The 17,208-nt window shown below is 41.7% G+C and overlaps 1 protein-coding gene across 1 annotated transcript; it reads left to right on the forward strand.

Moving 5' to 3' along the window:
• Positions 1–6: 6 nt before the first annotated feature.
• Positions 7–11,003, forward strand: CTHRC1 (collagen triple helix repeat containing 1). The gene is made up of 4 exons (XM_006749395.3): positions 7–261; positions 4,898–5,119; positions 7,125–7,341; positions 10,465–11,003. Exons 1-4 carry the CDS (start codon positions 109–111, stop codon positions 10,605–10,607), a joined length of 735 nt encoding a protein of 244 aa, XP_006749458.1. The 5' UTR covers positions 7–108; the 3' UTR covers positions 10,608–11,003.
• The last annotated feature ends 6,205 nt before the right edge of the window (positions 11,004–17,208 follow it).

Consider the following 17,208-nt stretch of genomic DNA (forward strand, 5'->3'; position numbering starts at 1 on the left):
CAGCCTGCGGCGGCCTCGCAACGCGGCGGGGCCAGACTCTGATCACGTCCCGGCGCCGCGTCTCCCCCTGGTGCTCCTGCTCCGTGCGTCCCGGGGCCGCCGCGCGCCATGCACCCCCACGGCCCCGCCGCCGCCTCCCCGCAGCGGCTCCTCGGCCTCCTGCTGCTCTTGCTGCTGCAGCTGCGCGCGCCGTCGAGCGCCTCCGAGAGCCCCAAGGGGAAGCAAAAGGCTCTGTTGCGGCAGAGGGAGGTGGTGGACCTGGTGAGTCCGGCGGCGGGGACAGAGCCGCGGGCCGCACGGGGGCGACGGGAGTCCGGCTGGTGGGGTGGGGGGTGGTCTGTACAGCTGCGTCTGTGGGTCGTGCGTGCGCCCGGGTGTCCCGCTTTGTCTGAGTCCACGTGTAAGGTATGACCTGGGCAATGCGAGCAATGCGCCCGTCCCCCCCACCTCCAACATGGGGACATGGAACTCGCACGGGAGACCCAAATGCTGGAGCGGAGATGCGACGTGGGTCGGGTGGGATGTCCCAAAATACATTTCTGGACTCTGAGGGCCTCGTCCCCCCACCCCCAACACCCCGGGAGGACGGAGAGGGTTAGGGCGGCAAGGGGGGAGAATGAGAAGCTTGAGTAGGTTAGAAGGTGGGCCTGGGAGCTGTCTGGGAGACCCTGGACTCGCTGTTCCCCTGGGTGGGCCTGGGCCAGAGCCCTGCGACGTGTCCTGTGTTGGGGCTGGTGGCCACGTCTGCCTGCAGGAGAGAATAATAACCCTCACAAAGTATCCGTCCAACTCTTTGTAACTTGAACACTATGAGTCACGTTGGGTCATCTTCCTAGGGAGTGTGGGCTGCAATTTACTTTGTCGGACAACCACAGCTCAGGACAGGAATGGTTCAGAGGGATTAAGGCCAGAAGGGGAAAATGAAGGGACCCTGCACTAACCTTCCCAGGACCCAAGTCATTGTTCTGTTTATAGGCAGATGGGCAGTCAATCCTTCCAGATACCCTGGGTCCTCAGCCTGTGGCCTCCAAGCAGGAGCACCACAGTGGAGCTAAGGGAGAAGACAGTTTTCAGAAGAGAAAACAAACAGCCCAAGTGCTTTCTGAGGGTCTAATCTATGGGAAGGTCTGTTTGCTTAAAGCTCTTTCCCTCCAAAAGTCAACAAACCCAGTGGAGAGCAGAGCAGTCCTCTGCCCTGTGTCAAGAGCTGTCCTTTCACAACTACCATATTCCTTGGCACATAATAAACTTCAGTCCTTAGGCCAATCTTATTTGCAGACAAGTGTCGATTACAGGCATTGCAGGACCTAAGGGGGGGGGCATTGTTTTGATAAAAAACAAAACAAAACACCTGTTTCTTTAAGCTGCCATTATAAACTGAGTTAATAAACCAAACTCCCTGGCAGCTAGTTCTATGCCAGATTCAAAACCTCTGGAAAAAAATTCCTGCCATTGCACACTGCACTTTTTGGTGATGCGCTATGTAATTTTGCTCCACAAAGCAGACAATGTGTTCAGGGCTACGGTTCTATTTTAAGTGTCTAAATTGCCTAAAACTGTACCAAATGGCTGGGGTTCATGTGCAGTTTGCATTTTATGAATTTGTAATTATGATACACAAAATACCCCTTTTCTCCATAAAGCTAGCAATTTTTTCTTTTCCTCCACGGATTTACAGTACCTGCGGTTTCCCACAACTCTCGCCCAACTTGGAAAAGCTTATTGTGCAACCAAGCTCAGGTGCATCCTGTAGATTAGGTTTGGTTTTGCTGGAGAAAAAAAAAATGTTCATGTGGTCACTGAGAAGGTTTCAAGAAGGTTTCTATAAAGCAACTTCTTTGTACAGGAGCTTTCAAAGCGTTCCTTTCAAGCTTCCAGCAAGCTCTGCCCCCTGGTGGCCAGTGGAAAAACAGGGGTTCATTCTACAGACCTTTACAGAACGCCTGCCTAGTACTAAGCGTATGCTGGGTTAACATTTTTAAAGATTTTTTTTTTTTTTTTTTTTTTTATTTGAGAGAGAGGATGAGAGGAGAGAGAGAGCACATGAGAGGGGGGAGGGTCAGAGGGAGAAGCAGACTCCCCGCCGAGCAGGGAGCCCGATGCGGGACTCGATCCCGGAACTCCAGGATCATGACCTGAGCCGAAGGCAGTCGCTTAACCAACTGAGCCACCCAGGCGCCCTGGGTTAACATTTTTAAAGTGAAAGAAGACATGTAATACCCGTGGAACCAAATTCAATAAAATTATGTGGCCACTGAAATGCAGGTTTTAGATAAAAATCTGAATAAACATTCTCAACCTTGGCACTACTGACATTCGGGGCTAGATAATTCTTTGTTGTGGGGACCGTCCTGCACATCGTAGGATGTTTAGCAGCACCTGTGGTCCCTGTCCCCATTAGATGCCAGTGGTACCCTCCCCTCCCAAGTTGTGACAACCAAAAATGCCTCCAGACATTTGCTAAGTATACCCTGGGGGACAAAATCATCCCTGATTGAGAACTAGTGATATATAGGAAAATAAAACTTTGTGTATCATCTTGCCTCCGGCGGGGGGATAATAGTGAAGAAAAAAAATCAGAAGTCTTGTTTCTCCCTTCCCACTTGAAATCTATGTCTAAACATGTGTCTGCTAGTGAAAGTGAATGAGATTACTAAAATGAAAAGTAAGTCTAAAATAAACCAAACTGTTTTAGAATATTTTATACTTTAGCTTGTCTTCAAATTTTGTTAAATACATTTGTAATTTTGTTAAACACTTTTACTGTTTCTTTGGTAATAAATAAATAGTGCCTTTTCTTACATCAGGAAAATGGTAGTGGCCAAAGTCATGACAAAAATCATTTATCAGTGATTTGATAGATGAAATTGGTGATGTGAGAAGAAATTGATTGGGAAACATTATGTACATGAGGATCCTTCCTAGGCAGCGGCATTGCTGGATTTTATGATATGACCATGTCTAAGTCCAGAAGTTATTTTAATATATAAGGAATCTTGTTTGTTGTTGTTGTTGTTCTCACTGGACAGTGTTGTTACACAGAATGATAGTACAATTTACACCAATAGGGGAATGTTAAAGTAGAAATTTAAGTGGATTGCATTTGAGGTTGGGGTCCTAATAAATGGACCAATTCCAAAAAAGACAGGGGAATTAGACAGATGGAGATAAAATATTACCTTTACCACATACCCAACTATGTTGGTGTGTGTGGCTTGTGTGTGCGTGCTGGCCGACGGGTTTGCCAATGCTGTCTTTCCCAGGTCTAGACCCTGGTAAGGTCCCCCCAAGGGAGTAGACACACCTGCCCAGTGTCACTGCCTCACGTGATCTTGGGGGGTAATAAGAATCATCATGGCTGACATACGCAGTGCATACTACGTGCCCTGCACGGGTCTAAGCATGGTTTTATATAGGATCTCACTTAAATCTCACACGAACCCTGCCAGGTAAGAATCTTTATTATTTTCCCTCTTATACAGGGAAGGGAACAGGCACTGAAATGTTGAGCAAGTTGCCTTATCTCACATAGCTAATAAGCAGTGGAACCAGGATTAAAAATCCAGAGAATCCATGCTCTTAATTTCTACCTGATACTCTTGCTGTCTGCCCACCAAGAAAACCAGAGAGAATCCTGGCACTTAAGAGGTTTGAGAGAGGGGCGCCTGGGTGGCTCAGTCGTTAAGCGTCGGCCTTCGGCTCAGGTCATGATTCCAGGTCCTGGGATCGAGCCCCACATCGGGCTGCCTGCTCGGCGGGAAGCCGCCTTCTCCCTCTCCCACTCCCCCTGCTTGTGTTCCTGCTCTCGCTATCTCTCTCTCTGTCAAATAAATAAATAAAATCTTTAAAAAAAGAAAAAAAAAGAGGTTTGAGAGATTACTGCCACCTTACTGGTGGCACTTACCAGTGGTCACCTGTGACCAGGCCGTTTGCTGCTGAGGAGATGTGAGGTTGGAGGCCAGAAGTTTTAATCTAATGACACTTCCTTCACATAAAAATAGAAGCGGGAGATGTGCAATCCAATTCAAAGATATTGCTGGTGTAAGATAATTATTAACTAAGATTTTTTGATAATTATATCCCTAGGACTATGTCTTAGGGAAATAATTCAAAAGACAAAAAAAGCTATATGGGTGAAAATTTTCATTACAACAATGCTAATGCTAGAAAAAATAGAAATAACCTAAGTATCCCAAAATAGTGCAATGTTTGCATAAAATTTTTAAAGTATCATTATGATACTTTACAGTGCTTTACAACATATAGGGTTAGAAGAAAAAAGCAGTATATCTAATTATGTTCACCTTGGAATACAGCAATTTAAAAATCATGTATGCTTTTAATAAGCAGTAGAGAAAAGGCAGGCAAATGAAAACATTTTGTCTTTTTTGATTTCTCTGTGTGTGTGTGTGTGTGTGTGTGTGTGTGAGCAGTCTGTGCAAAAAAAAAATGGGAAAGAAATCTCAATATTTTAGAAACAACTTTAAAATCAGTTCTCTATAATAACTCATCTAGAACATGTGCAAGTGGTATGAAGGGATTCTTGACTCCAAGGGCTCAAAATAAATGCAATTCTAGGGGCCCCTGGGTGGCTCACTTGGTTAAGCGACCAACTCTTGGTTTCAGTTCATGTCATGATCTCAGGGTCCTGGGATCAAGCCCCCCTCATTGAACCCCCAGCTGAGCCCCCAGTCGAGCCCCATTGAGCCCCAAGCAAAGCCCCATGTTGGGCTCCATGATCAGCGGGTGTCTTCTTGTCTCCCTCTCTCTCTGCCCCTTCTGCTCTCTCTCCCTCTCTAAAATAAATAAAATAAATCTTTTAAGAATGCAACTAATCAGAAAGAGCTTTGAATCTTGAATGATGAGGGTTTGTCCCCTTTTCCTTTTTCTGCTCTAGTATAATGGAATGTGCTTACAAGGACCTGCAGGGATGCCTGGGCGAGATGGAAGCCCTGGGGCCAATGGCATTCCCGGTACCCCTGGGATCCCAGGTCGGGATGGATTCAAAGGAGAAAAGGGGGAATGCTTGAGGGAAAGCTTTGAGGAGTCCTGGACACCTAACTACAAGCAGTGTTCATGGAGTTCACTCAATTATGGCATAGATCTTGGAAAAATTGCGGTAAGTGAAGTCTGAATTATTTTAAAGTTGAAGCAAAACTTAAGAGTGTTCATAGTTGAGTGTGAATTTAAGATTTTATTTTATTTTTGCTAAAAGACTTTTACAAAATTAAGGAGTAGGGACCCTGTGGCTAAGTTAGAATTAATGAATAAAAAAGATAACATTTCAGAGTTAATTTTATAAAGGTATTTCTAAGACAAATAAATCACCATGTTATTTTAAACCTAATAATATCTAAAATAACACTCCTTTTTTAAAAACGCAAGCAAAAAGAGAGAGCATAAGTATCTGTGCTGGACAGTAAGCAACTTTCCAATCTTGTTTGAAAGTGAACTTAACCTTAAATTAGTATAAGAAAGGGGCTCCTGGGTGGCTCAGTCATTAAGCGTCTGCCTTCAGCTCAGGTCATGATCCCAGGGTCCTGGGATGAAGCCGCGCATCGCATCAGGCTCCCTGCCCAGTGGGAAGCCTGCTTCTCCCTCTCCCAGTCCCCCTGCTTGTGTTCCCTCTCTCGCTGTCTCTCTCTCTGTCAAATAAATAAATAAAATCTTTAAAATAAATAAATAAATGAGTATAAGAAATTCTGCTGTGGCTCCAGACACCATAAGGGTGGGAAGAAATTTCTAAGAAACTAACCATGTGATAGGAATGATCTCCCAAGTGGGAAGTCCATTGGTATTTGTCCTTATTCTGGGTAGCAGATGTAGCTTAAAATTACTAAGCTTACAAGAAGTGGAACGGACCAGAGATGTACAACAGTAAGCATTTAAAATTTTTCTGCAACATTTAGGGGGGAAAAGTACTCAAAAGAGTCTGTCTAGCAACGCATTTTGGTTAATGATTCAGTCACTTTAATTAGTGTTTGCTTTAAAGGTAACTGGCCAGACGACTGGGATGGCACAGAATTGAAGAAACTGGTGCTATTCCTAAGGCTCTTTCTTTTGTTGACCAACTCTGTACATGGTTCCGTGTGTATATTATTATTATTCAACAATACGTTATTCCTTGATATCAACCACTCCTACCACCAGGCAAATGCAAGTAGAAGAGATCTTACTTTCACAGAACTCTGAGATGCTCCTCATCTCAGCTCTTTACTGTCTGTTCCATTATCTATAAAAATGTTTGAGGCTGTCTTGATTTGATTTTTTGTACTAGAATTTCCATAGAGCCTCCAGAGTTTTGGTGACTGTGACCATTTTTATTTTCCTGTTACTTCTTAGAAAGCATTGTGTTTAAATGTGTTAAAATGTTGCCTGCTTCTTTAAACTCCTGACATTGATAGACTGGTTACTTATTTATAGTTCATCAAAAGTTGCTGAGCTCTCTCTGAAACTATCCCTGTGCACTCTGAATTATTAATATGTTTTTAAGTTTCTTTTAGGAGCGGTCAGAATGAGTTTGGGAGCTTTCTGAAAGTAAAGGATAGTAGACCATGAGCCAGTAGAGAGACAAATTTTGCAAAGAGTAATTAGAGAAAAAACCCGGGACCTTCTCATTGTGTCATTATATAAGCCTAAAACCTCCACCTCTGCTTTACCCCTGATACTGTTTGCTGTTGCGCAAAAAGAAACTGGTCAAGAATAAATATATAGTCTAGAATATAAGTTCCATGAGAGCAGAGATTCTCTTTCATTTACTGTTGTTAACTGTAGCATCCAGCACGTAGGGCTCAGGAAATATTTTTGGAATGAAAAAAGAAAAGTAAATACATAGACTGGTTTGGCTTAAAATACTGAAGACCAGCTGTTTTGAGTAAGACTAAAAGATACCTTCCGTGGTGTGAAGAATTCTAAGAATGCCATAATTTGATTTTCTTAGAGTGTCTAATATCGAGTCTCTTCTCTGCCTTGCAGAGAATCTCTCTCCTTCTGTAAAAGTTAAGCTTTTTAAAATGTAGTTTGAGGAAAAGGAAAATTGAGTAACATTCACACTACAACTTGAAAGCATCTTTTGAATGAAGATTGAAAATGCTAATTGAACCCTATTTCTGTGTTTGTGATAGGAGTGTACATTTACGAAGATGCGCTCAAACAGCGCTCTGAGAGTTTTGTTCAGTGGCTCTCTTCGGTTAAAATGCAGGAATGCATGCTGTCAGCGTTGGTATTTCACGTTCAATGGAGCTGAATGTTCAGGACCTCTTCCCATTGAAGCCATCATTTATTTGGACCAAGGAAGCCCTGAACTCAATTCAACAATTAATATTCATCGCACTTCTTCTGGTACGTGGAATAGTGACTGCAGGATGTGCCTGATGACTTTGGACACCAAAGATTGGTCTTGAAGCCACGATCATGTTGGTTCACCAGCCTATGATAAAGAGACCTATAGCAAGTTTTCAGTACCTAACTACTCATTCTGGTTGCATTCAGAATTCCCTGAAATGGATCTTTAAAAAAATGTGCAGATAACTGGGCTCTGTCTCTGACGGACTGAATCAGAATCTCTGGGGATAATACCGTATTTTTTTTTTAAAGATCCCCAAGGTTGAAAATCACTGAATTAGATGAAATGGCAAAACAGCCCATAATGCCACAGAACAGTGGTTTTCAACCCTGGCTACACATTAGGCTCAACTAGGGAACTTAAAAAAATCCCCATACCTGGGTACCACCCTTCCAGGGAGTCTGACTTAATGGGTCTAGATGCAGCCAAGGCCCTGGGATTTCAGAATCGTTTCCAGGTAGTCTAATGCTCAGCCAAGGTTGAGATCCACTTGATAAGGAGATTATTTCTCCACCTTGTCCTTTAAAAGGATAGATATTGTCTGCTGAATTTGTAAAAGAGGACATTTCTATAGTGCATTCTTTGTTTCTGCCTAGTATAAGAGAAAAGACATTCATTTAAACCAGTGGTCACTTAAGCTGTAAGAAAAAAAAATTATTGGTTTGTTTTATTCTATTTTAAGGTTCATTAAAGAAAGCTTGGAAGATACCAAAGAAATAGAAGGGGTCGGGGTGTCTATTAATGTCCTCACCCAGACACACCTCTATCGATATTTGGCTGCTGGCCATTTTGGTTTCTTGAGTTGCAGTGGGATTGTACATCATGACAGTCCCTGCTGGGAGAATCACAAGATGTATGTATCACTAGCTTCATTCCCCTGATGTCTTGCAGGGATTTCTCACTAACCTTGTACTTAAAAAATGGCAGAGGGAAGAGAAGAGATCCCTCCACTGTTAACAGAGGAAATTCTATTTCAGCACGCTTTGGGGATCCAAGTCAGATACTGAACCCAAAAATTAACAGAGCACGTTTATTCCTGAGAAATCAAGGGCATCCCTTCTGCATTATTCCTCAAATCCCCACACTATCCTTGAGATATAAAGAAGATATTTGAACCCCCTCTCTTGGCCTATAGAGAAGGTCCAGGGAAATAAAGTGTGTTATGCAGGACAGTAGAATCAGTGTTCAGGAGAGCAGAAACCAGCTCCTTGCCTGCCGTCTTGTCTCCCCAGCCCTCTCTTTGATCAGGTTAAAAAGCTTCATCACTAAGTCCTTAGAATCTTGTGCTGGAAAGGATGATGTGTTTTCCATCTGAGAAGCAGTCTCTACAATGAGAAAAATCTAGATATAACATCAAAATTCAATTAGGAAGTGATATATGTTTAGTATATATGTTATTAAATTATATATATAAGTATATATATTAAACATTACATACTCTATAGTATGTATGTGATAAAAATAGTTGGTATAAGCAACTTACTTTCTACTGTATTACCTTTAAGGTGTTTGTGCTAATATCTTGCTGTAATATAAGCCCTCAGGCCCAGGAACTGTGCCCTATACATGCATATGCTTTATAACTTATTTAACGTAGCAGTTCCCGACCATGGTGTAGAAATTTATTTGGTGTGATCACTTGGGTGGAATGTCAGAAGTAATTTGTTATTTATAACAGTTTTTGTATTAAGATGATAGAAGGTTACCTCTGTAATAAAATCACTTTCCCTCATACACTGAAACTCTTTCTTGAGAGAAAGGAGACACACTTAGCACATTGAGGATGACTTAGAGCCTTGGATATGCCCATGGGGAGTTTGAAAAACATTTGAATGTCACCTTGTTACCTAGGGCCAAGAGGAAAACAGGTCTAGAACCCCCTGATCCAACATATTTTAGCTTAATAAGTAGCAATATTACCTTATCATAGCAAAAATGTTCATTCATTCAAAAAATATTACTGCACAGATTAAAGACCATGAAGTGACCATTTGATTCTCCTCATGTGAGACTGATGCTAGACCCAAATTTGTCTTACGGCCTGTAGCGTGAGGTGAACAAGTTTATAGGCCATGGACGTACAGAACTTGGGAGAACATGAGTATTTCTGGGCATTCTCACTCGATGTGGTGCTAGATTAAATGGGATTGTGGCCACACTGCTTCGTTCTCCCAGCTTTGAAAGGGGCCTGAACCAGTCAAGTCTGGATTCTGAGGGACTTACCTTAGATTCATCGATGTGTCAGCTCAAGGAAGAAGATTGCTCCAGGACTACATCCCTGAGGCTCAGTTGGAACGTACTAACCTACCAGATGGGAAACCTGACCAGTCACATGTTGGCAATCCCTACACTACTTGTATGTCAGGACTCATTTTCTGAAAGAATCTGGCAACCTCTGGTTCCTTTACCCCCTTACACAGACACATACCTTTTTGTCTGTTAAAATGACCATTGGGGGATTTTTTTTTTTTTTTTTAATATAGAAGGATCTTGGTAAGATGGACTGCAAGTTGTATATTAGTATGTGAAAGTCCAGAGACCCTGAGAAAAGTTGTATATTTATAAAGCATAAGAACATAGAGGAAAAGCAAGATTGTTTGTTTGTTCACGGTGAGGAAAGTCCATGTACAATGGGATTCCCAGATCGAAGGACTGGTATAATGATTATGCTAGAATTTCTTTTAATGTTACAAAAGTCCTTTCTTCTATGCATCAAGTGTATAGGTAAGTGTTAGAAAAGGCTTTCTTTAAAAAAGACCTGCAAAGCAAATAAAAGTCTTGGCTTCCTTTGTTTAGTCAAATAAATTGCTTTTTTGTTTTCAGTCACCTAAACGGTAACTTTCAGTAACTAAACAGATTCTGGTTTTATGGCTAAAACCTGCAAGAAAACTGCCTGTTCAGCTTATATCATCAGATGGGTAGGTATAGGTTTTTAAAACATATTTATGTGGTAAGAAAAAGAGACCTTATCTTTATGAAGTCCTTATTGAGCATTAGAATTTTTAATTCACTGTGCATTCAATAGATTTGTCACCTACTTTGCTAAAGTAATAACATTTAGGTGAAGATTTTTGCTTTTTGTTCTAAAGAAAGCTCTAACTTTCATCTCTGTTCTGCAGTGGAAGGGCTTTGTGAAGGAATTGGAGCTGGATTAGTGGATGTTGCCATCTGGGTTGGGACTTGTTCGGACTACCCGAAAGGAGACGCCTCTACTGGATGGAATTCAGTATCTCGCATCATTATTGAAGAACTGCCAAAATAAATCCTTTAATTTTCATTCCCTACCTCTTTTTAATTAAGCCTTTGAAGGGTTCATTTTAGTGGCATTTTTATATAATTTTTATGTATACATCTGAATAAAAAGCAAAGCGAAACGTGTTTCAGACCAAAGTGTGATTTCACACTGTTTAAAAATCCAGTATTATTCATTTTCCTTCCATCAAAAATGGTTTCAGGATTTTGTAGTTGATTAGAATACTTTCTTCATATTCCCCATTCCCTGTACCTATAATTTGGAATGTCATTGTGGTCTTGAACTTCTCCTATTCTCTTAGGATAGCACTTTTTAAAACAGAAAGGCTAACATACCAGTGCTTTGTACAAGTTGTAAATGTTCAGAACTGTTTTATATCTGTGAAATAAAAGTTATTTCAAACAACTTCAGTATGTTAACCTAATTGCCAGTAAAATTAGAGTTCCATATTTTGAAGAATATAAAGAAAAAAAGGATATTTACCTGTCAGGAAATACATTAGCATTTTCGGAATTTTATCTTTAACAAAGAATAAAAAGGTCGTTATTTTTTTTTTTTTAAGATTTTATTTATTTATTTGACAGAGAGATGCACAGAGAGAGAGAGGGAACACAAGCAGGGGGAGTGGGAGAGAAAGAAGCAGGTTTCCCGCGGAGCAGGGAGTCCGATGCGGGGCTCTTTCCCAGGACCCTGGGATCATGACCTGAGCTGAAGGCAGACGCTTAATGACTGAGCCACCCAGGCGCCCAAAAAGATCATTATTTTTAACAAAGAATAAAAAGAGGAATTCTGTCCTCAAACTGCTTGCCACTTGGTAGGGAAGATAAGATATATACAAAAATAACAATAAATCAAAGATCAATATGTTGATTGACATAAAAGTTGATTGACATAAAAGTTGATTGAGGGGTGGTACAATTCAAAGGATGTTCTATTACCTCTGGCTGAGGTGATCAGAAAGAATTCATGATGAAGGAAGTACAGATGTCAGACTGATAAAGTTAGGTGAATCCTGGCCTTGAATTGGAATTATCAGTATGAACTCCTGAAGTACTTTATCTTAAAGAATCCTATAAAACAATAACAATAAAGCCTCCTAGTTTTTGGCCTGCAAACAATGACCTAGAAAAGGCTTAGAAATGATGACCAGTCGGGTAACACCCCGACTGAGATCTCCACATTCCATTTCCTACTAAAAGGAACTAAGCCTCCTTGAAGAAATGGGTGATTTCAGCTCTGGGGCAGGAAATGTACAGTGTGAGTCTGGAACATCGTGGCATACTGGAAAGCAAGGCAGCTCTGAAAGACAACTGAAAAGGATCCAAGATCCATCTTGAATTGGTTCCCACTGGCAACGATGGTACAATGTAATTGTCAATAAAGATAATAACTGCAATGGTTTGCAACACATCAAATATGTTTTAATGCAGGAGTTCATAATGATATTAACAAATTTCATTGGTCAACTTGGAGGATGCCAGCAAACCAACTCGTTACTTTGAAAATTGGTAAATAGAAAAAACCAAGCATTTATTCTACTTTCTCAATATGAACCACATTTCTGGGTGACCAAATTGTTGATGAAGGGAAATTTGTCCTTATAGAAGTGTGTGTGTATTTTGTAGTGTGTATTGGTATAGATAACAAATGAAGAGTGATGGAATTAGAATATCAAATTTGCAACCCCTCACAAATTAAGGGATCTAGCAATGACCATCAGTGACTGATAACATTCCAAAAAGGGAGGGACCAGACTATGTACCTCTTAATGAAAGTATGTAACACCACCCAAGAAGTAGTTTTGCCAAGAAACAATCAAACTTGGATTTGATATAGCTTCCAGATATAACCCTTAAATTTTAGGAATATTTTTAAGGGATAGAAGAACATGTTAATTGACATAACAATCATAATCAGCAAATCTAGACTGTGGGAAACGAAAGACAACTTGGTTTCTTCAACAAAAAATAAATTGCAAAACAAGAGAAAGAAAAAACATGGATTAAAAGAGATTTACTATCATATCAATCCATCTCAATGTTTGAACTTTAATTGGATGCTTGAGATAGTTGAGGACATTTTGAACATTAACTGGATATTTGATATCAAATAATTACTTATTTTTTAGGTATGATAATGGTATTGTTATTTTTTTGAACTTTTTTTTTTTTTTTTAAGATTTTATTTTTAAGGGGCACCTGGATGGCTCAGTTGGTTAAGCATCTGCCTTCGGCTCAGGTCATGATCCTGGGGTTCTAGGATCAAGCCCTGCATAGGGCTTCCTGCTCAGTGGGGAGTCTGCTTTGCCCTTTCCCTCTTCCCCCCTCTCCCACTCATGCTCTCTCTCTCTCTCATTTGCTATCTCAAATAAATAAAATATTTTAAAAAAAAGATTTTATTTTTAAGTAATCTCTACACCCAACATGGGGCTCAGATTCACAAACCCGAGATCAAGAGTCATATGCTCCACTGACTGAGCCAGCCAGGCGCCCCATATTGTGGTTATTTTTGAATAATGTTTATCTTTTAGAGGTCCTGTGATATTTAAGGTAAAGTGATATGATGTCTGGAATTTGCTTCAGAATATCTGGAAAGGAAAAGTGGGTGAAAAGGAGTCTAGATGAAATCATGTTGAAAAGAGAAGTTAACCAAGATGGGTAAAAATTTTGAGAAATGGGACTGGGATTAAGGACATTTTGGGTGGGGACAAGTTAGTTCAGACCTCTTTAAATTGGCACAGACTGTGAAGATACTTGGGTTCCATGTGAATGTCTACCAAAGAACATCCATTGCAGAGGAGGCTCTTAATAATGAGATAGACAAAATAACACACTATTGATGTCAGCTCCTTTCCCCAGCCACGCCAGTGCTAGTTCAATGGACCCATGAACAAAGGGGCCATGGTGGCAAGGATGGAGGCTATTCAACAGCATGGAATTTCCCTTAAAAGGTTGGCCTGGCTAGTGTTACTACTTAGAGACCAGCATTGAGTTTGTAACATTGGCACCATTCCCTGAGAGGACAAGCCAGACACCTAGTGGATCTCTTCTACCATGGAGGGGCAGAGATTCTTTCTCAAGGAAATAGACATATATTCTGGATATAGATTTGCCCTCCATGCCCATAATACTTCCGCCAGCACTACTATGCATGGACCTACAGAATGCCTTAACCACTGTCATGGCATTCTACTCCGCACTCTTCCAGATCCAGAAACCTCATTTTACAACAGAGAAGTGCAGCAATGGGGCTCATCACATGGAATTAACTGGTCTTACTACATACCCCATCACCTGGGAGTGCCTAGTCTAAAGGAAAGGTGAGATGGCTTATTGAGGACTCATTATGGTACCAGTCAGTAGACAGCATCCTAGAAGAATGGGGTTTTGTCTTACAAGACACACTATGTGCTTGGATCAGAAATCATTATATGCTGTTATCTCTCCTGTAGCCAGAATACAAGCAGTGGAAGTGAGAGTGTGTTCTCTCACTATTATACCTAATAACTCATTTGTAGACTTTTTGCTTCCTGTCCTGGCAACCTTGAATGGCTGGTTTGGAGATCTTGGTATCCAAGAGGGGACTGCTTCCACCAGGGGACACAAAAGTAGTTCCGCTGAATTGAAAGATGGGACTGTGCTAGTTTTCTATTGACTGCATAACTAATTTAGTAGACTAAGACAACACAAATTTATTTATCTCATGGTTTCTGTGGGCCAAGGGTCTAGGTACAGGTTAGTTGAGTCTTCTGCTCATGGTGTCACTAGGCTGAAATCAAAATATTGGCTCAGTTGTCTCATCTGACACTCAGGATTCTCTTGTCAGCTCATGTGATTGTTAGCAGCATCCAATTCCTTGCAGCTGTGCTGAATAGCTTGTTTTCTTGATGTGAGCTGAGGCCTGGTTTTACCTCTTGGAGGTCGCTCCCAGGTGCTTGCTATGTGGCCCCTCCTCTTACAACATGGCTGTTTTTCTTCCAGACCAGCAAGAGAAATTGTCTGCTTGCCTGATTAGGTAGGTTGGACCCACCCAGGATAATCTCCTTTTGGATTATAGCCAACTGATTAGGGACCCTAATTACACTTGCAGAATTCCTTCTGCCATATAACATAATCACGGACTTGATAACCAACTATGCTCAAGTAGAAATAGGTTGTTTACATCAGGGGGCAGGGATCATAATATGTGTTAGAAGCCCACCTACCGCAGACTGCCACCTGGCCATTTTGCACTCTTTAGACCACTGAACCAACAGGTGAAAAACAGGAGGTTTATCTATCGGCTTTGCTGATGGATCCCAATTACCAAGGGAAATTGGTTGCTACTATGGTGGAAGTGTTTGGAACCCAGAATATTTTCTGAGGTTCTAAAAAGTACTTCCTTGTCAAAGATTAATGGAGAACTGCAGGAACCAGAAAAGACAGAGTGACTGGGGATCCAGACCTTTCAGAAAGGAGGATTTGGATCGACTTCACCAGGTAAAGAGCCGAGAGCTGTGGGTTGTGGCTGTGGGCAAGGAAGATGTGGAATGGGTAGTTAAAGGTGGAAGCTATAGATACCAACTACGGCCTTGTGAACAAGGACAGAAACCAGGACTGTGGTAATTTTGGATATTTTCTCTTTGTTATATGCCTGTTTATACATGCTAACCCCTTTTCTTCCTTTCTCTCCTTCCCATCTTTATTTTGTATAAAAGTTGGTGGAGGTCAACTTTACAATGTAGTCTTTAGTTAACAAAATATTCATTGGGACCATGACTGAATTTGAGGAGTATTTAATATAGCCAGCAATGGATTCCATGACTGTTGGGCTTTGTTTTCTCATATGGGGGAAGGGCAGGCACTTCACTTACCGGGATGGCTGTCTCATGCTAGGGTTAAAATACAGTTAGTTGCTTCGTCCTTGTGCAGGAATTGGAATGTGTGTAGAAGGTTGCAAATGAAGCTAAGTACTCCAAAGGGTCAATTAAACTACTCATCAATTTGTTGCTTCTGAGCTCTAAATTCTATCTTCAGTACCTACAGCTGCGATAATGAACTGGCCTCTAAGTATTTCTCCTTTAGAAGGAGCCTGCTAAGAGAATACTGGAGGGACATTGCAGAAGAAAGAAGCTTGTCTTCCTGGTTTCAGTGTGCTGCAACGTGCTTTTTCTTGCTCCTATCAGTGGTGTGTGTGTCTATCTCGTGGTACTTTGCTCCAGTTGCACACCCAGAATGCACGGTCCTTTAGGACTTGCAGCCCTAGCCCCGGTGGTCTGATTATCTTGCTGCACTTGAGAGGGACGCCACATACTCCTGGCCTCCGCTGCAGCAGTGCCCGTCATTCCCCAGCATGCTCATTCACAAGTCTCGGCTTGCCTGTCCCAGAGTTGTTCCTGAAGCCTTTCCAACGTGGACAAAGTCTGCCCTGGTTTTGCACCTGCAAAAATGTCCCAACTCCCTTGGCCACCTGCTCAACTAGCCTTGGCTTTGTGTCCTAAGGGATCTTTTCCTGCCTCCTATTATGTAATTCTAAAACAGCTCTGACCCAGTAAACCCAGCAGACTTTCTCATCATCCAGTGGTCTGCAACAGCACTTTCTTCAAGAGGTCTGAATTTCAAAGGGGGACCCTCTTCCAAGCTTGTCCTTCCGTGGCTACTTTCTCAGCTTTAGGGTACTGTTTAGAGTTCCTGTAATATATTTATCATAGCTTAGCAATTCCTTAATCTTCTCCTGGTTAAATCTGTCTCCTGCTTGGACTTAGATTGGTAAGAGTGTGATCAGTCGTTAAGAGTTGGGGACAAGGAAGTGAGCACAAGTGGTGCTTTCTCTCTCTCCTCTTTGGGAACAAGCTGCTCACTTCAGCCCTGTATCTCCTTGCTGGTTTTTTGTTTTTTTTTAAGATTTTATTTGAGTGAGAGTGGGAGAGAAGGAGCTGGGGGTAGGGGCAGAGGGAGAGGGAGAAGCAGACTCCCCACTGAGCAGGGGGCCCGCCATGGGGCTTGGTTCTGGGACTCTGGGAGCATGAGCCACCCAGGCACTCCCTCCTTACTGTTTTACAAGGACAGACTGTAAGAGTGTTGGTCCAGTGCTCTCTGTGGCTGGATGGGTAGGTCTGTATGACTCAGGCTTAGTATAAGGAAGCCCTCTTTTACACAGTTATAAGCCTCATTCTCTAATTTCAGCCTTACTACTACTAAGGATAATATTTCATGCTTCACTTACCTTATTAATTTATGAATTAGTTTTTTTTTTTAAAAGGATTTATTTATTTGAGAGCGAGCAAGCTCGCAAGCAGGGGGAGGGGCAGAGGGAGACAAGTAGACTCCCTGCTGAGCCGGGACCCTGATGCTGGCTCTATCCCAGGACCCTGAGATCATGACCTGAGCTGAAATCAAGAGTCAGATGCTCAACCAACTGAGCCACCTGGGTACCCCCTAGTTATGAAATCTTTTAAAGCCTGGATGAGAAAGAGGTTAATGTGAATCACTTAACAAAAGCATCTTGTTGCTTTTTGACATGTTGAGTATGAACTGGTTTTATCACTTTCTAGCCTTGCCTGGCATCACAATTAATATATACTGAAATTTAATATAAGCACACAATTTTGTAGTATTTGATGTCAGAAAAT

Source organism: Leptonychotes weddellii, chromosome 4 (assembly GCF_054177405.1).
Source record: "Leptonychotes weddellii isolate Sample4059 chromosome 4, ASM5417740v2, whole genome shotgun sequence".
Classification (NCBI taxonomy): Eukaryota; Metazoa; Chordata; class Mammalia; order Carnivora; family Phocidae; genus Leptonychotes; species Leptonychotes weddellii.